Source organism: Prinia subflava, chromosome Z (assembly GCF_021018805.1).
Source record: "Prinia subflava isolate CZ2003 ecotype Zambia chromosome Z, Cam_Psub_1.2, whole genome shotgun sequence".
NCBI lineage: Eukaryota > Metazoa > Chordata > Aves > Passeriformes > Cisticolidae > Prinia > Prinia subflava.
The window spans coordinates 80,656,475-80,681,418 of NC_086283.1; the positions used below are offsets into that span (position 1 = coordinate 80,656,475).

General features: G+C 43.0%; 1 protein-coding gene across 50 annotated transcripts in view; it reads left to right on the forward strand.

Annotated features, from left to right (window-relative positions):
* The window catches only part of CELF4 (CUGBP Elav-like family member 4), a 676,060-nt gene that overhangs the window by 616,037 nt on the left and 35,079 nt on the right, over positions 1 to 24,944 (forward strand). For 31 of the 50 annotated variants that reach the window (XM_063422567.1, XM_063422590.1, XM_063422542.1 and 28 more), the window contains 3 exons: positions 3,871 to 4,014; positions 13,351 to 13,498; positions 18,140 to 18,289. In XM_063422567.1, coding sequence (XP_063278637.1) covers positions 3,871 to 4,014; positions 13,351 to 13,498; positions 18,140 to 18,289 — 442 coding nt within the window. The remainder of the gene's footprint in view (positions 1 to 3,870; positions 4,015 to 13,350; positions 13,499 to 18,139; positions 18,290 to 24,944) is intronic. The other 19 variants (XM_063422571.1, XM_063422592.1, XM_063422560.1 and 16 more) reach the window with 2 other exon arrangements.

Consider the following 24,944-nt stretch of genomic DNA (forward strand, 5'->3'; position numbering starts at 1 on the left):
AAAATGCTTTCACTTAATTTGTGTATACACTCCATTCAGAAGACCATATCTAATGCGAAAAAGTTCCAAAAACCAGGCAGTAGATTTGTTTTCCTTTGCCTTTAAATGAAATATCAATGGATGGATATTTTATTTTTAGCTGAATATGAAATTTCACAAGTGACCTGTCAAGCTCCTGTTTTCAAGAATGACTTTATTTCACATGTCAAGACAGGCTGGGAAATTAGTTTTTCTCACAGAGGACTCTGATTAGGGATTACAAAGTGAGTGTGGTGCAGAGTGATTTTTCCTCCATCTTTTCCCTCGCCCCACCAACCTAGAGAGTACTTGACTCTGCTGACTAAGGGGAGTAATTCATTTCCATTCATAAGAGGGGGATGGGAAGAAAGATAGTTATATTAAGTTGACTTGCTGGCCCAAGAGAGAATAGGAGAAGCATAATAATACTTAGCTGTTATCATTCTTTTCACCAGTAGATATCAAAGCACTTGAACAAGGAGGTTGATTTGATGGGAAAAGAGATAAATTCCAATTGCAAGCAGCCTATTGCAGAGGAACCAGCAGGAATGCTTACTTTCATGACAGTATCTTCTAACTGTGGGTCTGCAGGGTAGAGAAATGAACAGGTCCTTTCCTCAAAAAAATTCAGAAGTACACTTAAAATGTTATTGACTTACCCAGTGTAACTCTCATGGGGTTTAGCAAAATATGAGGTCTTGTCCAAGAACCAGAGAGAGCAAGGAGACTATGTATTACTGGTAAATGACAGAGCAGACAGGACCTATTGCCTTTGTCAGCAGACAACAGCTGATTTACACCATGGGTTAACTCCTTGCGGAAGCAATAAATAATTCAGATGAAGGGCTGTGGCATTTCTACCCTAGAAAATCTGGCCCATTCTGGGGCATTTCTACTGTTTTCCAGTGGATTACTAGAAGTGACTGGAGTAGAAAGTAGCCTTGTTCTGCTGCATATGAACAGCAATATTTGGCTCCACTGTTAAAAGTCCTGCACTGGCTGATCTGATACAGTTTCTGCCTGATTTCCTTTGGGCCACATGAAAGAGCTGCACATGAGGAGCCACATAATGAAAGCATCAATCCCAAGGTCAGTCTTCATATTCAAGAGCCATGCAGCATCTCTACTGGCTACACATCTTTAACCACTTACATGCACATCTCATTGCAGAGAACTCTTAGAAAAACCTCTTCTTTTTCTCTTCTCTCTTTGTAGTGTGTGGTCTAGCTTGCATCTATTTGCAAATGGCCTTTCTGCCCTGTGTATATGATAGCAATGTTCAAAGAGGCTTGAAGTCCTGCTGCGACAGGCAACCCAGAAAAACATCTCTCAGGAGGCAAGATGAGATCCCATTGGGTCAAACAGCTGCTGTGCAGTCACTATGACTCACATCAGAAGGCAGGAACACTCCAGGGGCAAGTACTTCATGTGGAAGCTGCCCATGTTTTCATGATGCCATCTACAATAATAGCTTGGTTTCCAGCAGTGTGAGGCATCAGCCAGTGCCTGAGGCAGATCTCTGGCCCTCGGACTTCCAGGGCAAATAGAGATTGAAAGAAAAGGAGAAGGAAGACACAAACTTATTTACGCTTCTTTGTCATGCTAACAACAGCAGATCACATCTTCAAAACCCCTTCTGCAGAGAAGAATACACTCTCACCTTACTCAATTTCAAAATCCTCCATCCTGCATTTTGCCCATCATGATGCAGTCTCTGCTCTGTGAATCACAGCAGCTGCTCTGAATACCTCAATCTGCTGTGGACCACTGCCTCCCTCGAATACAGCTGCAAATAGGTTTAAATCATTAGATGCAAGTTACCAAACAGTCTCTTGGATCAGGGTTAATTAAATGAGTGTTGAAATCTAATTAAGAACTGGTCCAGGTGATAATTAGCAGGAAATGTATGCATTAAAATATTCATTTGTCGATGAACTGCAATTAAGAGTGTGATTTGGGGAAGGATCAATATCTGCATCATGTGATCTAAAGAAAAATTAAAAGTCACCCAGCCTTCAACAGAAATGCAGGGGAATTTTGGCCACCGGGGGTTTTTTTCTGTCCTCTCCTCCACTCCTTCTTCTGTTTTGGTTTTGTAATAACTGCTGAAGATTGCTCTCTGTCTTTGAATGGAGCATTCATCTCTGCATCCTTTTGTTTTCCTGAAGCACTTCTTTCAAAACCTTGCACTTCACCACATTGTGTGAGTGGGTTATAGATTTATTAGAGAGAGACTAACAGGTCAAAAAGAAAGATTCTTTGCCAATGAAAATCACTGTCTCCCAGAACACATTGCTAATCCAAGGGAACATCACTCATTGTGTGGTGTTAGATTGTTGGGGTCTTTTTTTAGCAGGTTAATTCCTCAAGTCTTATTCGTAACTGAAGGTCTGAAGAGGCTACTGAATATGTATAGCTTAGACTTATGTATATGTACATCTATAGCTGTGGTTTACTACATTCTTCCCAATATGTAGCAGAGCAATTCTGCTTTCACTGAGGCTGTTATTTCTGGTTACAGGTACATAGGGGTGTGTGGAAGCCAGTTAATAATATTTTTCTTGTGCATCCCAGAAAATTCCTCTTCTGCTAGAAAAACAAGGGTCCTGCAGCAGTTCAGCTCCTCTGGCATGGAGCTGGTCTTCCTCTGTTGCCACAGCCAGAAACGGAGCTGGTCATTCCCCACTGACTGTACTTCTGCAAGTGAATACCAGTTTCTCAAAACAAAAGCTCTGGGAGCATAATTATTTCAGCTGTTCTTCATCAATGTCCTGACAGCTAACCAAACATCTCTGCAGCTTAGGTGGCAGCCCAGCTCCCAGGGCCACTGTCCCCTGCTGTCAGGGCTGCAGCCAGACTGTCCCTCCCCTACACCTCCTGTATCCCTGGGGAGGCCACCCTGTGGGGAAACAACCAACCCATGAAGTTAGGACTTCCTTGGAGACACACCAAAAAATACCTTCCTACGTAGATCCATTTCTTCTCATCTCTGCCTCGTCTCAGAAATTTAAGGATTACAGCTACTGACCTTTCGTCTGGTTTCAGAAAGGAGAGTGGTTTCTTTCATTCCCCAAAGCACTACTTTCTTCACAGATTTCTGCAGGCAGCCCTGATGATCATCCATAGTTCTGTGCTGGTTTGGACTGCAGACATAATCCTAATATTGTAAATCTTTCCTGAAAATGTGTGGGGTCTTTCAAGGCAGCCTCTATTTCCTACTGTTAGTGGGGAGGAAGCTCTGGTCCACCCAGTAGTATTTTTGCTCCCTTAATTTAGCAGTGCTGAAGACATGCCATTTCATGATGACACATACACCCTGCCCAGCATGCTGACTCCTGTCTCCAAGGCTGGGCAGGGATTTCTCACTGGACTTGCATGTTACAAGACAGAGCATTGTGAAAGGGTAATTCACTTCAGGGGTCTACAATGCAGAGACCTCATACATTCCACCAAAACAAACCGATCCACAAATCCCGTCACATTCATGCAGCAAAGCCTCCTACATTTTGCTGCACTGTGTCCAGATCTTTGTCCTCTGATGATGACAACATTCTGTGCCTGGAGGTTGAAAGAATAAGGCAACTTTTGCAGAGAAAATGTAAATGACATCCTAGAAGCTTGAATTTGGGAGGCAGCTAGGGGTCAGGCTGCTGGAGTTCATCCTCCAGGGTCCTCTACTTCCTGATGCTCTCACCCTCTTGCAAGGGTCAAAATTCATAGCCTGATAGGTTGCATGGAAAACATCAGCACCTGGATCCCATTCTACTAAAACTGTGTTAGATATGTGGATTGATGAGCTGGTGTGCATCAGGCTCATTCCCTGTGTGTCTCCTTTTGTTTCCTGTGCTGCAGGGGGCCTCTTCAAGCCTGGTGGTGAAGTTTGCTGACACGGACAAGGAGCGTACAATGAGGCGCATGCAGCAAATGGCAGGACAAATGGGCATGTTCAACCCCATGGCCATCCAGTTTGGAGCTTATGGCGCCTATGCACAGGCAGTAAGTATAGATACCAGCTCTCTGCGTGTTTATGGGAGGAGGAGTATCACCTGGAAATGCACAAAAAACTCGTGGGAGTGGACAAAAACCTGGGCAGAAAAGGAAGCGGCGGCTTATGTGTAAAACTGGTGACATGATGGGAATAAAAATTAGCCATGCCATCCAGACTATCCTGGAATCTCCCAGATATCTCCAACATGCCACAGACAGCTCTAGCAATAACTTTTTGTTATGTGTGGGCCCTTGCAAAACACTTACTATGGGGGCTAAGCCATGGTTGTCAAATAAAATAACAACTACACTTTGAGGATTGAGATAAAATAAGCCTGCTCAGTTTATCCTGGTTCTCTGCCCCATGTCACCATGACACTGCTGCACCTTGCATCACTGTGGGTAACTCTGGAGTGACCATAGGATAAAACAGCAGCCATTGAGAGAAATGGTTTTAGATTCACAAAGCATAATAGACAATAATAAAATGTACACACAGATGCATGCCCACACACAGTCCTGCTGCCCCAAAGAGTATGATTGAAGCACACAGGGGAAAAAATCCTGTTGTGCTAACTTCAGGTTTCCTGTGGACATACCAAACCTGAGAAGATGTGACTGTACAGTGGGCTGGGTTCTTGATGATGTTCTGAAATGGATGCCTCTGGCATTACTTGTCTTCCTTAGCCTAAAATTAACAAAGATCTGCAAGACAAGACCAGGATCAGGTAACTTGGCCACTCTGCCAGATATTTTGGAGGAAGATGGAGGTGATGCCTGCAGCAGGCAGACACAATACTGCCCAATGACTTTGGCTGCTTTCTCTGAATCAGATCTTCAGGCAATGAGAGTGTATATTTGTGCTTCATTTATTTGATGGCAAAAGGCAGCCCTCTGCATGATTTATACACAGAAAGGAAGTACTGTTGAACACATTGTCCAGAGTAGCATCTTCCTGAATATGAGACCCAAGTCTTAGGTATGCAGGGCCAGCTCAGGAATAACACTCTGGTGTGCCAATACTCCTTCCAGTGCAATGACCACAAGGTTTTTCATTCTTCCCTGACTATTTCTGTCTCATGTGCTGGCACCAAGTATTTCCCATCACATCCCCATTTTCTGTTTTTAATTTTAAGGTCTTGACATTTCTGTTCTTCTCTGATAGTCCTGGTCCTCGCTGAGTGTTTGGTACAACCCAGCCTACCCCTTGTGTGAGCCATGCAGAGTTGTGAGGACATGCTGTAGAGCTCCACTGAAGTTTCTCCTCTCCTTCCAGCCGCACCTCTCGGCACACTCCTGGAGTTTTTGTTCTCTCTTCTCCAGAAAAATTCTATTTTTACATCCATTTTGCTCTCTTCATTTTTATTCCTAGTCAAAGTCAGTCTCTATCTCTTCCTTTGTCCTCTGTTCCCTTCCTCACATGATAGAAGAGTTTCTTCCTCCTCAGCCTGGTCGTGTTTAACACTCCCCTAGCCAGGGAAGGCTGCAGGAAGAGAAAAAGAGAAAGTAGATCCCAAATGAGCCTAGGTCAGTGGCCAGCAGACTGTCAGAGGGATGTAGCACCTTTTTCCCATGCACCAGAGGAATTAACAGGAGGCAATCCACAGACAGCTTGGACCAAACGGTTGCTGAGGTTGTCATGCAGGAGAAGTGGCTTCAGTGTTACTCTACAGACATTTGTCAGGCAGCAGGAGAGATGGTAAAGACAACACTGTCCTGATGTTCTGGTCCAAAAACTCTTCTTGCATTATTTTTAGTCTAGATTAACCCTTCTAATTTCCAGACAAGGTTTATACTGAAATAAGAGGATGCAGTTTGCACTTTTACACCACAGAAATTTCCTCTGTTTCTCACCAGAAAACACAGGTGCATTATGAGGGGAGGTGAGGAATCAAGGTGGAAGGAAAAGGAAAAACAATTTCTGGTCTTTTCCCTTCCACTTGAAACAAATGGATATTTTTCATGTTGATTTCTGTGAAAGCAGAATTGGACCCATACTCTTTTTTTTTATTTTCCTGATAAAAATGGTAATAAGGGGGAAAGAATAAGTTTTAGATCTTGACCCATTGGATATGACAAGCTGGTGACACCAATTACCCTGGGGACTTCAGAGCTGTCTAAATGATGGGATCACATTTCTGTGTGGCGCCTGTACACCCAGAGCGTGCTCAGATGCTGTCTCTCAATCAGCCTCCCTATCTGCTCCATCTCACATGAAAGGGAAAGAAAGGAGCGTTGAGGCTCTGACGTTGCCTTGGTCCCGATTAATCCAGCTCGGACTGCTGGTTCTCAGATATCAGGGTGATTGGCACCTCGCAAATGCCAGCAGGAGATGGAGGAATCAATAGGGGAGAGGGAAAAGGGAGACAGCAGTTTTATTCAGCCTGAAGCTGAAGAGCTAAGGCAAGTCAAGAGGAGGGAAGGTGAAATATCAGGAGCAGGGCTGTCATAATGGGTGATGCCACTTCCACCAGCAACTCTCATGACATTGGTTGAATTGTTTGACTCCCTGATCTTGTTTCCTCATGTACAAATAAACCTGATGATCAGATTTATTTATTTTCACTTCTCCCTCAGGGACATGGCTGTCTCTTGTACTGTCCCTCCATGAGCTTTCTCAGAGTGGTGTGGCAGTAACATAAGGGTAAGAATTACCTCAGTGCTTAATAGTAAGGCCAGCACAAGCATGAGACCTCAGGCTCTCTGATTCATACTTGTAGCCTGTGCTCCCAGCTATCCCACAGCAGTCCAAACCTGACTGATGTCTCTATATGATTCCGAAGCAATCCCATGACAGTGTTTTTTCAGTAGCTTCTAATGGTCTGTCCCCATGGAGAAGGTTCCTCAGGACCCCGTTGCTGCAGTTTCTTGCTGAATTTCCCCCAGAGAAGCATCTCACACATCACTGTGACTGGATTAGCTCCCAAAAAGGCCTCAATGCACCAAGGTGGTCCATGCAGCAGAAACCCCCATGGTGTGGCTGTTTGATAGAATGGTGGGCAGCCGTGAGTTTGCCAATCCAACAGCACCACTGAGGAGAGGCAGCAAGGGTCTCAGTCCATCGAAGTTTGACAGATAAACTTTAGTGCTGCCATCAGGACAGATTTGGGCCCACAGCTCCTCTCCAAGTTACCTCCCTCTACAGCCCAGCAAATGGCCATTCCACAGCTCTCCCTGCTGCTGCATATTGCCAACCCCCTCAGCCTCAACTTAAACAACTTTAACCCTGATAGCAGCCATGATCTCATATCAGCCAAGCAACCAGTCCTGGGGCTCAGCAGCCATCTGGCCTCAGACACAGAGGCAAAAGAAAAGAGGAAGCAAAGGGAGTTCTCCACTGTGTGTGGTTTTCTATCCCTTCCTCATGTGCCACCTTCAAGCAGACCAGACAGACCTTGGCACTGACTCTGTATGCTGCTTCAGTGGCACAGAAAGTCACATCAGACCTACCTCACCTCTTTTGTATGCAGCTCAAGGCAAGTCAGATTTCATAACTTTCTAAAGCTCCCAGAGCCCCTACTTTAATTTATTTCAGGGTGGGTTTTTTGATTGTTTTAGGTTTTTTCTCTTCAGCAATATCTTCCCATACTCATTTAACTTCCCCTTTTATGGAGCAATTATTTATTTTATTTCACAAGTGTACAGGGCACCAGCCCTTTTCATTGTCAGGTTACTGTGGATCTACATCAGCTGGGTACTGACAGCTGTTTCTGCAGTCTACAGCCAGGTTGAGATATAGATCTGGATTCAGCCTGGAGAGAAGGAGAGTGATGCTACCTGGCACCACCTTTGATTTGCTGCCAGTCTAGGAAGAACCTGCAGGCACACTCTCCACCTGACAGTGCACAGCACACCTACATAGGGTGGCCAAGCCCAAAATCACAAGCAGTGGCAATCAAAACAGTCTGTGAATGCTGGTAGTATAGTTCTGGCACAAATAAGCTACAGTTCCTGCAGGTCTTTCAGTGAAAAAAAGGGGCAAGGAGTGTTTAGTGTCTGTCTCATGTCAGTGATGTCTCACCATGCAGAAAGGAAATGTGCACAGATCAAAAAAGGGTGAGGGAGATGGGAAAATGCAGAAGAGCAAAGTAAGAACAAAGGAAGGAGCCCTGGAAAGTGACAGATATAGTATAAATTATTTAATTTTTAAATTATTTAAGATAAGATCAAAGTCATAAATCAAGTTTGCATAAAAAATGGGGTGGGACTGTTAGCCACACTCTTCTGGCCAAACTCCAGCCATGGGACTGATTGCATCCTGCAGCAGGGGATAGGCATAGAGTTGGTGTGTAAAAACAGACGGACTGGGACAGAGACAACACAGGCAATGTTAACATTGTTCTCTGGCCTGGAAAAAGTTCTTTCTCAGTAAATCCCAGCTCTCCTCACTCTGAAAAAGTACAAATGGCTGCTGCTCCTGAACTGCAGACGATAACTGCAACAAAAATTTGGAATGTCCAGCAAAGCAGAGCTCTCAGATGTCACCTCAAGTGATCTCCATGGTTAGTTGGGGCAGCTGTGACTACCATGCTGACCATAAAACCCTTGGTGCCCTATTCTGCCTCCCTGTCCAGGTCCCATGGAAATGGAAGGATATTTTTGCTAAATTATCTGAGGCAATGCTGACAGGAAGAATTGCTTTTTCCAATATTTCTTCAATTTGTACTGTGAAATTATTTTGGAGAGCTACTTAAAAATAAAATTAGGTAGCCCTATGAAATCAGGGAAAAATTACCAACTACAAGCTGCCTTCTGGACATAATAGTCATTACATTTAAATTACCAAAGTGGGCCAGTGTATTTGGTAAATACTACCTGTTATGCAAGTTATTTGCATTGATTCATTCCAGAAGAGGAAGCTATTTTGAGGCCACAGTACTTTGTAGCAGGGATAATACCATATTTGTGACCACCAGCTTCCTGGTAATTCAGAAATAATGAACACTGAGATTTGGGCTCTACATACAAATATTTTAGGTCTTTGGGGGGGTGTGGGTGGCAATGGTTTCCACAGTTCTCAGGAAGTTAGGAACCAAAGATATTTTGTGTCAGACTTTGGAAAGACACTAAGACACACAAATCCAGGTGTTGCATATTTGTTTAGGTTGGGTTTTTAATATCCTAATTATATTTAAATTTTATTTTCAAAGCAGAGTTTTCTATTTCCAAAGAAACATAAGAAGTATGAAGGACAATTCTGATTTTTCTAACAATTATCTTCTGTTTGTTTCAAGACTTGGAAAGTATTTTTAGTTTTAACTCCCAATTGCCAGTTAAGTATAGCAGACATGAAATTGTCAGTTACATGATTTTACCAAATATGAGTTGTATTACTGCTTGATTGATTACTTTACTTGCCTCTTTCTATCACAAGGATACCATGAGGATTCATCAGCTAAGACTTTGTGTAAATCATTAGAGTGGGAAGTGTGGGATGCTGTTATTACTTTTATTATTATTGCTGAGTGAAGAATATAAAAAGTCAAACAAAACACTGTGTGGTTCAGAGACAGAGATAAAAAATAACACTTGAAAAAAAGGAGAAGGTCATCACATTGCTCAGAGAAAGACTTAAGGGCAATAATTACACTATTTCAGAAAGAGCTCATCAGAAAAAAATCCCCCTTTCTCCTCTTCCCCTTCTTCAGTTTCACATACATTTCTTCTTGGGGATGGGGAAGGCAGGCTGTGCATGTTTTTCCTGTTTCTAGCAGGATTTTTTTTCTCTGAGAAAGTTCCTTCATCTCTCCATGCAATTGTTCCTATGTAAGAAAAGGGCAGTATTTCCTGCCCTTGAGTACCATCGCAACTTAAAGTAGGAACAAGATGTGTGAGACAAACCCTTACATGTGTCTCTATTGATCAGCCAACACTGCCACCCCATCCCATGATTTGGATGGCTGATCCAGTGCCTCTCCACCTGTTTCAAGCATTGGGATGGTGACAGCAGGCTCTTATCTCTTGGTGTGCTGTCCAAGGGCAGGAACCTGTCCAGTAGAGTCTCCTGGTCTCCTCAGAAGATAAATATTTGAGCAATAGAAAAAACAGCAGGAAAGAAGAAATAGATCTTTAAGATGGATGGGAAAGAGCTCTAAATGCTGAGGCAAAGGTCATGCGAAGGAAGTAGGAGAAGCAAAAGGAAGTATGTCCTTTTAGCTAAGTGAGGGAAAAGCTCCTCTCTGTCCCCTTGGATCAGTCTGAGATAATAAGGCTGCTGCCTTCCTGATTAGTGCTCTGTAGCCCCAGCCCAGGCAGGGAAAATCTGCATTTCAAATGGCATATTTTAAAGTACACAATACCCAGGGGCTGCTGCTATTGATTTGCCTCTGGTGGGGTCACTGCCTCTCTTTCTACAGCTTTATTAACTGGGACCATACACTGGGTCTCTTTCAAAGTGAAAGGAGAGTGGATGGGACATTTGTCTTCAGGGGGAGCTGGGGAAGAAGCGGGGTGACTTTCACTGGGAATGCCTTGGAGGTTTTAGAAGGAAGACTAGTGACCCTTACAGGACTTGTTCTCCTTGTTCTCCTTCTGCAAATTTCCCTAGAGCCACCCTGAGGGGGAAGGAGGTAGGTCTTATGCTGTCAGCTTCTTTCAAGGTGACTGAGTTCCTGTCCTCCCACCCTCGTGGTGCCGTTGCACTCAGCCAAGCTCTGACCATCAGCCACTGGGCTGGGTAGGAGCCCCCTCTTCTTCCCCCTTAGCCTTTGGCCCTGAGCACCTCCAAAAAGAATGGGATGGACATGAATGGAATCTGTGACCTCAGAAATATGGCAGAAACTCTGTCAAGGGTTGAAATGACCAGACATTCCTTGGGCCTTGGTTGAGGCCACCTCTCCAGCCAAGGAAGCAAAGCCATCGGCTGGGGTACCCAGCTGTGTTCAGGTGTGCAGTGCTCTACTCCTTCCATCTGCAGGCAATCCCACTACAGACTAGGTCTGAAGGCTGCAGAGAGGTCTGTGTCCTCTGGGTCATGATATGAAGGGTTCATTTCAACATGCCAGAGGGGTTCCCTGGTCTCTAGGACATCTCAGAGAGTACATCCAGTACTGAGTGTATTAGATATTGGGTGACTGTTCTCTGCAGGAGCACCGCTGTTTTGTAGCAGAAGCATCTGATCCAGCTTCCCATCACAGGTTAGGACATTATTTTTACCACATTAAAGTGTGAAAAGGGGTAAGAAGGTGCTAGAGGCTATAAAACTATGTATTAAAAATCTAAAAAGCTACAAATACATGAAAAATATATTTAAAACAAAACAAACAAACAAAAAAAAAACTTTAGGCATCACCCAGGTAAAAACATCCAGAACAGAAAATGCAATGTGAGTCAGCACACCTAGTGCTGGAGTCAATCCAGTGTTAAAGACAGATGGATTCCCCTTCCATCTTCACTTCCTTGGCATACTTTCTAATATCGCCTGCTCACTACCTCCTCTGGAGAATAAACTCAAACGATGCCCAGGAACAAATATACTCCTTAAAGGAGAGTCAACACAGTGTATAATACAAAATGTTGTCTAATCACTCCATCAGTAATTGCAATGAGCAAAATATCCCTAATTAAAATGTAAAAGTGCCTTATGCAGGGTAAAATAAAAAAGGGTAATTAGCCATCAAAGGGAAAGCCACCACTTTCCCACCAATCTGCATTAGGCTTAGAAAAATAATAATACTCAAATCCAGTACAACACACTTCACCTGTAGATCTGACAATGTGTGGAATCAAGTATCCTGTGTTACATTTTATTGCTGGAGAAATCAAGGCAATTTTACATAACTTGTGCATGGTTATTCAGCAGGTTGTTGTCAGAGCACCCCTTACTGTTTATGGATGGTGACAAGGAAAGTTTCAGCATTTGAATGAGTGCAGTGATTTCAAGGGTTTGTTTTAGTGTATACGGGTAAGAAGAGATAATTTAACAGATACTTCAATATTAAAGCAAACAGAAGGAAACAGTCTGTTCCTTGCCATGACTTCTGAGGTCTGTTTAATTCTGAGAAGCACATGTCCCATGTGCTTAAAGAACACTATCAGAGGTGATTTCCTGATAGGAGAGAGAGTGAAATCAGAGAGAGCAGTGAAACAGAGTTACTCCAGTTTTGGAGACAGCAAAGACAAGACTCACTTCTAAAATCACAAAAAACCTCTTCTCTTTTCCACTATTATCATCAAGTCACAGATTACCAGAGGCTGGGGAATGTACAGAGTGAGGTTTCCCAAATTTTCTGCACATCTTCTTTCCCGCACAGCTTCTTGAAGCACCCAGCACATTCATTCCTGAGGGCAGGATACTCAGACATGCCCACTCTGTCTGGCTTTTTGTACAGCACCAGGGAGGGAGACAAGAAGCCGCTTCAACCAAACTGTCTTATCTTTCACACCAGGACGATTTTAAAATCTCTCTGCACATCTACCATATACATGAACCGCACCAGCTGTGTGCTAGGTTCTGAGTGTAACATAATGATAACAAAGCCTTGTTTTAATCAAAGAAGTATTTCCAGGATTCATAAACATTCAACAGCCTTCTGCTCCAAAGTTTTGAGCCCCAAATGCCTGAAAATGCAGCCTGCATTTATTATTTTTTACTTTTGTAGGTGCCCTGAAAGAAGGAGCGTTTTGACCACTTTCTAGAAAAAAATTAATTGAGAAAGTCAACACAGATCAAAACCACAGGGAAGGGATTTTCTCGTTAGATAATATCAATCTTGCTAAAACAGGGGAGCTCCCTTCTCTTGTACAGCTCTTCTGGGGGTCTCTGATAGTGCTGGAAATAGGTGATATGATCTGAAAGTGATCTGATTAAAAGTTTTGGTTGTGGTTTTGCTCAGTACTCAGCTGAAGCCTCCTAGCAACACCAGAAAAAGTGATTTTTGTCATTGACACATGACAATAGATCAGGTTATCTCTAGAGAACTAGACAAAATTTCCACTTTGTAGAAAGGATCCCTTTTTCCTACATACACTGGTCTCCCATCAGTAACCTCCAGGCTCTCCCGGAGTGTTGATATAAGCAATGTAAGCCACAAAACCGCTCTGCTCAAATATATTGTGTTTTGTCTGTATAAAGACTTTTCTCTGCCTTTCTGACCAGAGAACTGGTGGGCTGAGTCCGGGTCACAGGACACCTCCACACTAGGGAACACATGGCGGGATGGGTGCCATGAAGACCCCAAACGAGAAGAATGACCAAGCCTGGGGGGCGTACCACCGGGGTGGTGTGCTGACACCCCAAAACCCTGGGATGCATCCCCCCCTCACCGGGCGCCCTCCTGGTGCCGGTGCCACAGGCTGCCCCGGCAGTGACCGCGTGATATTTTTTCCCTGCTCTCTTTGTTCCAGCTGATGCAGCAGCAAGCGGCGATCATGGCGTCGGTGGCGCAGGGCGGATACCTGAACCCCATGGCAGCCTTTGCAGCCGCCCAGATGCAGCAGATGGCGGCGCTGAACATGAACGGCCTGGCAGCCGCCCCCATGACTCCAACCTCAGGTAAGGGGGAAGCGGGATGGAGAGGGAAAAGGGCAGGGAAACTAGACCACATCCCACCGGACACCTGGCAGGACTTGTTAGCTCTTTGTCCAAGTGAGGATCAGTCTCTCCTCTCAGGCAGCAAGTGAAAGGACCAGAGGAAAGGATCTCACGTGGCACCAGGGGAGGTTTGGATTGGATATTAGAAAAAGTTTAATTCCCAAAAGTGTTGTTAAATGTTGTAAGAGACTGCCCGGGCCAGTGAACAAACATCAGTCTCTGGAGCTATTTAAAAGGTGTGTAGACATGGGACTTAGGGACATGGCTTAGTGGCAGGCTTGGCACTGCTGTGTTAATGGTTGGACTCAATCATCTTAGAGGTCTTTTAGAACCTTAACTATTCTGTGCTTCTGTGACATTTGTCAGTCTAATCCCACACACAACTTCTCTTTAGCTCTGAGAACCCACAAAACGTCCCACAGTGTCCTATGTGCATTTATGTGTCAAAGGGGTCAGTGCTGGTGCTATCACAGCCAGGCTATCCCAAAGACTAGCAAAATAGGGCTGTGGTGAGATTCAGTGTCATTAACAAGATGAATTTTGCCTTTGGGACACATAAGCCTTTCCCCCTGTTGTGAAATAAGATAGAAGATAGTCAAGGAAGACAACTGGTGCTACCTGGAATGAGGGTGTTTAGTGAGGGAGTTTTTAGGCTGCAGGGACATAGACAGGTAGCCAGTGAAGGGGTCCTAGGAAAAAAGTCCATTCTATGAACTGCAGTATATGGCTCAGCAGGCAGAGAAATAAGCTGAGGTGGGAACAGGACTGTCTTTGTTGGTCTTGAAGAACAAGATTAACATTTAGGCAGGAACAGACCAAGGAATCCTCAGCCCTGGTAGTCCTGGACTGACATGTGGCCTAACAGCAGGAAAATAGGGAAGCTGGAAAAGTGGGGCCAAACCTTGAAAGAAGTGAGGATTTGGGAAGTTTTGCAACATACTAGAGTCTGGTAGGGAGGAAGAGGACTCAAAGGTACATCTTGAAAGGACCATTTGTAATAGAATATCACAAGGAACTGGGGAGAGAAGAGAGAGTAAGATAGATCTCATTCCACAAGACTTTATGGAGATTCAACGAAAAGCACTTGACTCGAAAATCTTATACTGCACATTTCAAAATACGTGTTTACACAATGATAAATGTATAAACAAAAAGTCGATGGAGCTACTGCAAATCCAAATAAAAAAGTGGCTTAATTATATGTGCACCCTTTAAACCCACTGCTGGCAAGATTATCATATTTGCATTAGCTAGATTTGTTTTGTGTTGGTGGGAGCAGAGAGAACATCAAACAAAGACTGACTGGAATTCAAATATTGTCAGGGCCTGGAAAGCTGAATCAAGGCAGTGGTTTGCAATGGACCCACCACAAAAGAGCACAAGTTCTTTTGAATATACATAAGTATATTCTTGAAAATGAGTGCATTCTGTGTCATGGGTGTAAAAACACTTATACAACAGCCAAATTCTGTGCCTAAGAGGATTTCCACCACATGAAAAATATCCCAGGTCTTTTCTGGTGTAATTGTTTCCACTGCTGTTATGACCAGTGCCTTTCAGAGTCATAGAATCATACAATTTAGATTGTAAAGGATCTTTAAGATTATCAAGGCTGACCATTAACCCAGCACTGCCAAGCCCACCACTAAACCATATCCTCCAACACCACATAAATGTGTCTTTAAAATACATCCAGAGATGGCAATTCCACCATTTCCTTGGGCAGCCCATTCCAGTGTTTGACAGAATGAGGGGACTGTTAAAATCTCACTGTCAGAATACAGGAGAGGAAACTCATGTTTTTTGCATGCTTTCTGGATCACCCATGACTGGTCATTATTGAAAATAAGATGCTGGTTTAGATGATCGCTTGATGTCTTTCACAGCAGCCAATTTTGCACTCCCCTAATGACATTTTTTTCAATCACAGAGCCTATTCACTTTGGCATTATTGCAGATTTACCTTGAATGAGTAGCTTCCTTCATGAAAAACCCCTGTGGTGGGTTGTGGAAATGTCCATTGACAATTATTCCTTAGGAGATATGTTTAGACTTTGAAATTACTCCTTGTATTACTACAACACTCACAAAGCATGTGATAAGATGCATAGAAAATGTTTCACATAATGTCTGAGCAAGCAAGCCTACAACACTAGCAGCGATTTTTGAGTAGCCAGGAGATATCTGAAGCCTAACATTAATTCTCCTGCTGGGTTTTGTTAGCATACAGAAAGCCAAATGGAAACTGATCATTCTGCTTCATAGCAGGATTTCCAGTCATTGAAGTATATCTTTGTTCTGCCTTGGAAGGAAAATGAAATATTTCAAAGTTCTCAGAAAAAAAAAATAATAAAAAAACAGGCACTAGAAAAAAGTGTTTGGAACATTGGAAAAAAAAAAAAGGAAGTGTTTTGATCTTCTTAAAGAAAAAGAAAAACTGTGCTAGAAAAAAAAGATTATGGTAACCCAGAAGTCCTAGAGGCTTTGGAGGTATTGGCTCGCTGCAGTGCCTCTGTGCTGGTATCTTCAGTCCTCATAATAGACCTGGTTTCCTCTGTGTCCCACCTCTAGGAGAGTGGATTCCTGGGAATATGACCATAATTCATTCCCATGGGACCTCGGGGCTCAGAGTTTTGGATCCAGGCAAATCTAACAGATAGGAGACAGTATCCATCTCACCTGGCTTTAACCATACAAAACTTAGACATCTCATTTGAACTTTTGTCCAGGGAGTGCAATAAGTGCTGCCTGTGGGTAATTCTGACCAAGAAAATGTTAATGCTGTTTGCTGTCATTTTAACAGTCTTCCATCAAGAGTCAGATTTATCTCACACAACAGCCCATAACTGTGAGGCAATGTATTTGACTTTTCTGAGAGTTTGGTTCAGGTTTTACATTTCTTCCATCACTGCTACAGTCTGAGTGAAAAGTGGGTCTGGCAGTCGGTCTGCCACTCTGTTACCTGCAGCGAGGGGATAGAAATGAAATTTTATTTAGGCTTACTTCCTTCTTGCTCCTCTTCCTCCCTTCTTATCTCTCTCTATGTTGTAAATCTGCACCTGGTGTAGCTATAGCAAGAGATCTCAAACAAGGGATGAAATCTCCAACTGGCATGCACCACCACCATTCATTTTCCAGGGTGGAATTATGCCAATTTTACTCCAGCTACAGATCTGACCTCTCCAGGGTTGCTCTTTATAAAAAGAAAATTTAAAAATTCCGATAAATATGCCTGAACTTCCTTAGACATGCACAAAATGGCAAGCACAAATCCCTTGCTGCAATTTTAGAAAAAAAATTATTTACATTTTCTATGCAAATAAAGGAGAGATCCAGAAAAGCAACTGAAATTTTAAGTAGCCTTTGTGATTTGGAATCTGATGGCATATGCTGAGAGCATTGCCTTTGGACTTCAGTTGCCACTGCTGGCTCCCTGTACCTCCACAGAGGACATTTTTAAAGGCCAACTCCATTTAAATAAGAAAAGGGGAAGCAGCAGCTTGTCTGCTCAGGGTATAAGAAATGAGCTGAAGTACTGCTTTTCTTTTTTTTTTTGGCTATTCAAATCTGAACATATTAAAACATCTCATGCACCCGTAGTGGCTTTCTTAAAGCACCAACACAGATTTAAACAGTTGTTGAAGGGTGTTATTGGACTTACCCATTATAGAATGCTACAATGGTGAAGAAAATATCTGCAATTGGTTTAAAAGAGAGGTTACTGCAAAAATGGTGCTTTCAATCAGTAGTATACCCTGACACAGAAAGATATTGTTGAAGATAAGATAGTTTAACTTCCCACACACACCTAGCAAGAGAAAAATATGATTTCAGGCTCATTGAAAACACATTTTTGGTCCCTGAAATCATCCTGAACATGTTGAGAGAAGAACAGACTGTCTAGTCATTTTACACATACATAGGAGGAAGACAGGGAGGTAACAGACAGATTTAATTCTCTCCCCAGAAATTTAAGAATTCAGTGGGTGACAAGATCCCACTCAGAACATAAAGATGAATTTCTTCTTCTGAAATAGCAGCATTACAGTCCCCCACAGGATGCATCTGGGAAGAAGGAAAGAATAAGATTTCATGAAAGGAACAAATTTAGTCCAATTTTTCCCCCGTTCATTGGGAGATATCTGTTAAAACAGTATGAAGTCAAGTTTGGGCCAAACAGTGACATTAAAAAATGTATCACTGGCTACCTTTAGGCTACAAATAAACTTGACAAGTCTTTTAAGGATCCCTAGTGCTGAGAAAGTTCAGAATGAGTTTGCACATGAAAGGTGTATTCATGAGAGAGTGCAGACAGAGCTGTCCTGGAAATCAGTACACCCACTGAGATCCAAAGGGAATCTGATAGGAACTGCTGTAGAAAGCTGGGGCTGAGAGTTTTTTTGGAGGTTTTTCAAGCTTTTCTTGAGTGCTTTCTGAACAGGAGGGCAGTTGCAAGCAGCCCATTTATTTGCTCAACAGCTTTTCATTTCTCGTTTTTTTCTTTGCGGGTGGCGGTCACAGCTGTTGTGTCAGCAGTTTTCTCCAAAAAATTGTTGTTTCCACTACTTACCAGCCCTGCCCTTGTGTCCTCCCCATTTGCAGGTGGAAGTACGCCTCCTGGCATAACTGCACCAGCTGTGCCTAGCATCCCATCTCCAATTGGGGTGAATGGTTTCACTGGCCTCCCGCCGCAGGCTAATGGGCAGCCAGCCGCTGAAGCCGTGTTTGCTAATGGCATTCACCCTTATCCAGGTAAGCCAGACCAATCCTGTGCCCACAACCTGTTGCCTCAGTCCTAGGGATACTGTCCACACCCACAGGCTTTGCCCAACAAAAGTCTGTGGCATAGGCTCAGAAGGGTTATATCCCACGCCACCAGGGCTCATTATAGCATTGGTGTATTGTGTCTTACGCAGCTACAGTGTTGAACGGTTCAATCTGGATGATAAACATCAAGGGCATGTTGGAGGTGGAAAAACTGTGTACTGAATATTTGAGTGCTCATTTGCTGGATAGCATGTCTGGTGAATACAGTCAGGACAACCATCATGTTTTGCTTCAGCTGAAAACTGACCTGACTCCTGAGCAGTTCATGCTGGCAGATCCCCTCACAGTACTGCCAAGGGTCTTGCTTCTGGTTAGCCTTGAAGGAGCTGGGCTAAGCCTGTTTGCACCCAGCATTGGTTTCTCCTGCTGGAATTCCCCTGCAGCCAGATGGCTCTGGGAGAATGATCCAAAGGGTCCACATGTCTGCTGACCCAAGTGTCTTTCTGTGTGCAAGGAGCAGGTCTTGATCCCAAAAATGCTCTCTGCACACAAATCCTGCTGCCTTACCAGGCCTGGAGAGTGAATCTGCATTAATATAGCCTCTGTGTGGGCTCAGGGTCACCCTTTGGTGGCACACTGCAGGAAAACTGCTGCTGGGATTCACACTGTGCCTAGCTTGAAGATGCCAGCACTAAAGAAGTGATTTTGCAACCACTGGCAGTCAGAGATGAATGAGGGAAGTTAAAGGATACATACTGCCCCTGTACATGTATTTACAAATACACATACACTCTAAATCTGTAATTAACAAGAACTAAGGAGTTTACCATTCCTTAATGTTCACCTATATTTTTTCAGTATCCTTGAGATTTGAGATACATCTCTTCTCCAATACACTTCCTCTAGGAAGACATTTTTTACCATTCCTGTACATATACTAATGGTAACAATCATAGCAATAAAAATCCAAGTAAATGCTACTAATTGATCCTAATCACCAGCTGGCAAAGGAGTATTTTACCCTGGGGAACTGATAGATTGATCTAGTCTGTTAGGAAATCAAATACTGAGTTCAATGTTCCAGCCAAAAAGCCCCAAAAATCTCTAAGAAAAAAATAATTCTTTCAATCTTAGCCAGTTCTGAAAACTCAGAAGATTCATCATCATAGGGGACTTTATGAGCTACAAGGAAAAATACCATATAATATAGAAATACCAAAATCTTACCTAACTATTGACAAATAATTGTCTTCCTCCCAACAAACACTTTGCAAACATGGAGTTTGAGTTCAGCTCTAAGCAGAATTAAAATCAAGGAACTTACTGAACTCAAAATTAGACATATATATATGTGTTGTAGCAGATGAAGGACTGGGGAGATTTTTGAGTCATCACAAGACTGCAGAGAGCCCTCAGTATTCTCAGTGAGTTCAACCACAACACTGAGAAAGCATTCTGTCTTTAAGGTTATACAAATATGGCCATCTGTTCTTCTGTCCATTTATTTCAGTTTGCCTGTTTGCCAGTCAATTATTTCTCTGTTTATTCATCCATTTCTATGTATGTCTGTCCTTTTTTTCTGGTTTATTTAGATCCTTTTAGCCAATTTCGATGATCCATTACTGTGGGTATCAGAGAAAAGATGTTCTTTTATAGGTGAATCTTAATGGCTTGAGCTTTTGTTACAATCCCCAACTATCTCCATAATTAAAGAATACTTCATTTAGGTGTTTCATCCATAGTTATATAAAAGTCAGTAGTCTTAACCTGATTCTCTCTGAGCTTCGGAAAGAGTTGCTCAGGCAGAAAATCACAGTAAGTCCCTGCACAAACACCAACAGTCTGACACACTGAAGGGTGACAGTCATCCTGCCCCTCTTTTCTGCAGGCAGAGAGACACCCTTCTGCCAGTAAAGTTGACATCCAAACAGTCTGAGCTGTGTAAAGTTTGGCAGGGTAACTTCAGCAATATATTTGTCTTTCTCATTGCTCAGTTTCCCCATGATGTGGTGACACCTTAAGTTATACCAGAGGTGTAAAGGGAACAGTGGCAGGTCAAACACCCACCTCTCATTATGTTTTTGTCTGTCCCTGAAATGCTGAAAGCAAGTCCATATAGCTTACATCATGCATTTGCTCCATCTAATTGTGCTCCTTCTCATGAGCATTTATGCACTCTCCAAACCTCTCCTCCTTGCCACAGGCTTTATTCAGTCCTGGAGCTTAGCAGCGTAAAAAAATAAAAGGATTAGACATTTATATGGGTAATGAGAACATCCACAGCCATATTAGACTGGATAAAAATGTAGATAGGACACAAAACTTCACGTTTTATGATATACGCCAGCCACTAATTGCTTGGGGTTAGAAAGAAAATTTCATCACTGGGCAGCTTGTTCCATTATTATGGGATTTTTCTCACTCTCCTCTATTGCATCTCTTACTGCCCTGTGGTTCTGGATGGCTGTCTCTAAATGCAAGAGTAGAAATAAAATATTACAGCTGAGCGGGCAATTGCACTAGCATAGAGAAAGGAAGATCATGACAGTCCCCATCCAAAGTCAGCATCTTCCAAACAACTTTCTTTTATAGTGTATCTCTCATTCTAAAAGCAGCTAAGACTGCTGCTGTATTATGTACATAATCATAGTCTTGCTATGATTATGACTTGCCATATATTGTTTAAATCCTGAATATTGCTTTCAGATACTCTTTCATACTCCACAAAAAAACCCTCAAATTTGGGTTCACACCATTACAGCCTGTAGCAGAATGTTCTTTGTTGCCTGAAAATATCAAAACAGGACAATGAACATCTCTAGAGCCAAGACATCCATATCATTCAGATCCTAATAAATTCCATTAATTGTGCAGTTTGTTTAGATGTTCACCTTTATGACTCGCCATATTATTTTTGATTCTGCATCAAAAGGACACCAGAATACCACAGTCTTTATAAAAATAAGTCCTTATTACATAAATGCATTTAGTCTGTGATGTGGCTCTTTTTTCTTCTGTCTTCCCCTGATCCTTTTTTCAAAGATTCTCTTTGACTGGAGAAGGGATATACATGGTATCGTTTCAGTCAGATTACCAAGTTATCCATGGCTTTGCAGCAAAGACCAGAATTTGAACATTCTTATTTGCCAGGGCTTTGATCACAGCACCTGTCCCTGCAGGAATTAGCTTTCTCTGTTAATCTGGTCAGGGTATGGATCCATGCAGTGGCACTAGAAAACCATTCCTTGCAGTCATAACCTTTGCAAGCCAGGGTCTCACCTTCTCCAAGATCAGACAGTACATAATGCCTCAGTGCACTTTTTGCCACAGAGTGAATAACAAGGCAATAAGTATTTCCCCTTCCACTAGTCTGAGCCCCTTTGGAGATTTGACCTTTTTGTGTATTAATTCCTGCCCTTTAGTCTTGCAGTTTGCAGAGCTATTGAACGTGGCAATGTGTCACAACATATAGTGGGGACAAAGAGCATAATCTGCTGTGCCATGATCTTGTGAGTCACTTTGCAGCAGCACAAGAGTGTTTGCCATTTCCACATTAGTCACAGTAGCAGGGACTGCACTCTTCTGCCAAAGCTTCTTAGCCATACAGAGCCCAGAGCCTCTCTGGTAACCATGTGTGATGTACTGTAACAGTAGACACCATCTGCACTGGCTTCTGCTCTGTCTCACATCATCAGAATTCTGCTCTCTGATAACAGGTCCTGCCCTGCTGAATTGCATTTTGAGGGCCTAGACAAAATTCTCACTCTAAAATAAAGCCTTTTTGGTAAGAGAATGGGAGGGAGAGAGATGAGAAAACTGTGAGACCAAAGGGTAGCAAACAACAGAGAGATGGGATTGGCTGTCAAAGAATTGGTGAAATGAGAGAACTGGAAGAAGGAACAAAGCAGAGCTCCCAGAAAAGTGAGGACTGCTCAATAATCTTTTGTCCAGTGATGTGCCCAGAAAGAAGTGGAAATACACCTCAAAGAACCTTACATCCCCCTCACTCCTCCTGAGCGAGGGATGGCCCAGCAGTTTGGCAGCTTTGTGGAGCCTTAGATGGGGAATGCTTTCACACTGAGCTCTTCAGCTTCCTCACAAGGGGAATCAGAGGGGCAGGCACTGGTCTCTTCTCTGGTGACCAGTAACAGAACCTGAGGGAATGGCCTGAAGTTGTGTCAGAGGAGATTTAATTTGGATATCAGCAAAAGATTCATCACTCAGAGGGTGGTTGGGCACTAGAACAGACTCCCTAGGAAAACAGTCACAGTACCAAGCCTGACAGGTTCAAGAATCATTTGGACAATGCTTTCAGGCACATGGTGTGACTCTTGGGGTTCCCTTGTGCAGGATTTTGATGATCCTTATGGATCCATTTCTGATCAGGATGTTCTATGATTCTGATTATGTGCATTTGGTCTGGATTTAGGTTGCTGAGGAAAGAAAATCTAAGTCCCCTTAGTTCCTCATAATCCATTAAAAGTGTGTCACCTCATTTACCATTTTCAGGCACTCAGTGGTTCTGTTTCTGACTGGTCACCATTTGCAGGACTGGCTCCATTGTTCCACTCTGCAGACACAGCACTAGTTCCTCCACCACCACTCCCCTTTAGCACACAGTGGGTATGTCTGGGTTAGACAGCAATCCCCACTTCATACCCTGTTCAGGGTCCAACCCTCTCTTGTGAGGACTAGTTGTCAGTACAAACGGGCAGCCAAGCTTTTATGTCTGAATTTTTCCAACTCACCACTGAGACAGGCAGTAAAGGTGTGCCCCAGAGGGGAATTCCTGTTCTGTAGCAACTCATGTCTTTGTAACCGAACCAAGACCATCAATTCATTTTCCTTGGCTCAACAAAGAGGTATAAGGCAGTCACCAATTTCACCCAGTGCCAGCAGAGACAGCATTCAGATTCCATCTGTAATTATTATCATTACCCAAGTTAATTTTGCAGAAGAGGAGTTGCTAACATGCTGCTCTGACAGCTTTATCCATCAGTTTGCCAATTAGCAGTGCTGCTGATGGACAGGCTGCTGTTCCAGACCAGTGAGTCCAGTGCCAGTCCTGACCAAAGCAGGCACCATGCAGTGGCACTGGGCAAGAGCAAGGCTTCACTAGTATAGGGAGAGGAGAGGACTGGCTTCCCATACCCCAATGTCTACCCTGATTATTCAGGCCTGAAAGGTGTTAGACAAGAAGAGTTTAGAGAGGAGGTGAACTGGGAGAACAGAAAAAGAGTGACCTGCCTGCACCTGTAGAAGGTCCAGGATGAAAACCAAACCCCACAGCTTTTGGTCCAGACATAACTATGGCCTAGAAACATGCCTGGCTCAGCTACCCTGAGGCCAAGTTCCTCACTACAGGAAACCTCTGGCTCTGTATTGTTTGTCCACTCTAAATCTCCAGGTGAGAGCTTTCCTGTTCATATTTTGTATCAGCAGTTCCAAAACTGCAACAGTGAGCACCTGAGACATCCTTATGACTAGGAAGCATTTATTTGACCCATTTGTAACAATCTGCCATGTGCCATAAACCACACTTTACTGGTAAAATAAACAAGTGAAGGAATGCACTCATTAAAAATATAAAAACAAGTTGCCATCTTCAATTGTAATCTAAGCCACTTTAATGATGTCATGTACTTCCAATGACCATGCTGCAGTTGTAATGAATGAGGTTGTTTAAGGCAGTTGTGTGAGTCTTTCCAGAGCAAAAGTGTTTTCTCCTCTGATCTGGAAGAAGATGTAAACACAAATCAGGCTCTGTGCTGATGTCTTCAGTAGCATCTATGTGAGTTAAGAGTTTGAGCTTTATTTTTAAAGATGACTTAAACTAAGCTCCCCCAAAATATGGACTTAAGAGTGCCTTAAGAGCTTTTAAAACCTAACCCTGACTTATGTGATTATTGCCTTTGGCAAAGAGAGGGAAGTCTGGTCCTGACTTTGTTGTTGAACATTTATCACCTTAACTAGCCATGTCCACCAGTCTGCCTGTGTCTTTCTTGCTTTGTTACCTGGAAAGTCTTCATTGCCAGACATGTCTCCTATCACGTTTTCACTGGGAATCCATCTCAGAAGGAATCTGATAAGGGATGGGACCTGGAGGTGGGACTATTAAGAAAATAATAAAGATAATCCTGGTTTCCATGATTGAGCTATATAAATTTTATAGTGGGTCCATATGTTGTCCCAAACAAGCACATAACAATAGTTGCGGATGCTACCAAAAGGGCTATTTCCTACAAACAGGATGAGGCAGAGGGTACAAAACCACTGGATTTCTTTGCTCTTTTGATGTGTAGGGGAAGAGACAGAGGGACAGGGTGTCTTTAGCTGAGTGGTGTCCACCCCTAAATGGCAAAACGAGATTATAAAACACAGGATCAGTCTCTGTTTTCTGCCAGATCAGCACATTCTTTCTGTTATTGCAGTTATTGTTGTGTCTGAATACCTAATTAATTACAACAGTAAGCGCTGGCTTCTTTAATCACAGCATCAGCTGTCCTAATCAATCTTAATAATATGGAATCTGTACTATGGCACCCATGAATTTTAATCTACATAAATTTCTTAAGACCTCTCGCAAGCTTGTTGTACGAAATGATATAATTATGGATATAGATTAGGGCTGTAGAGAGTG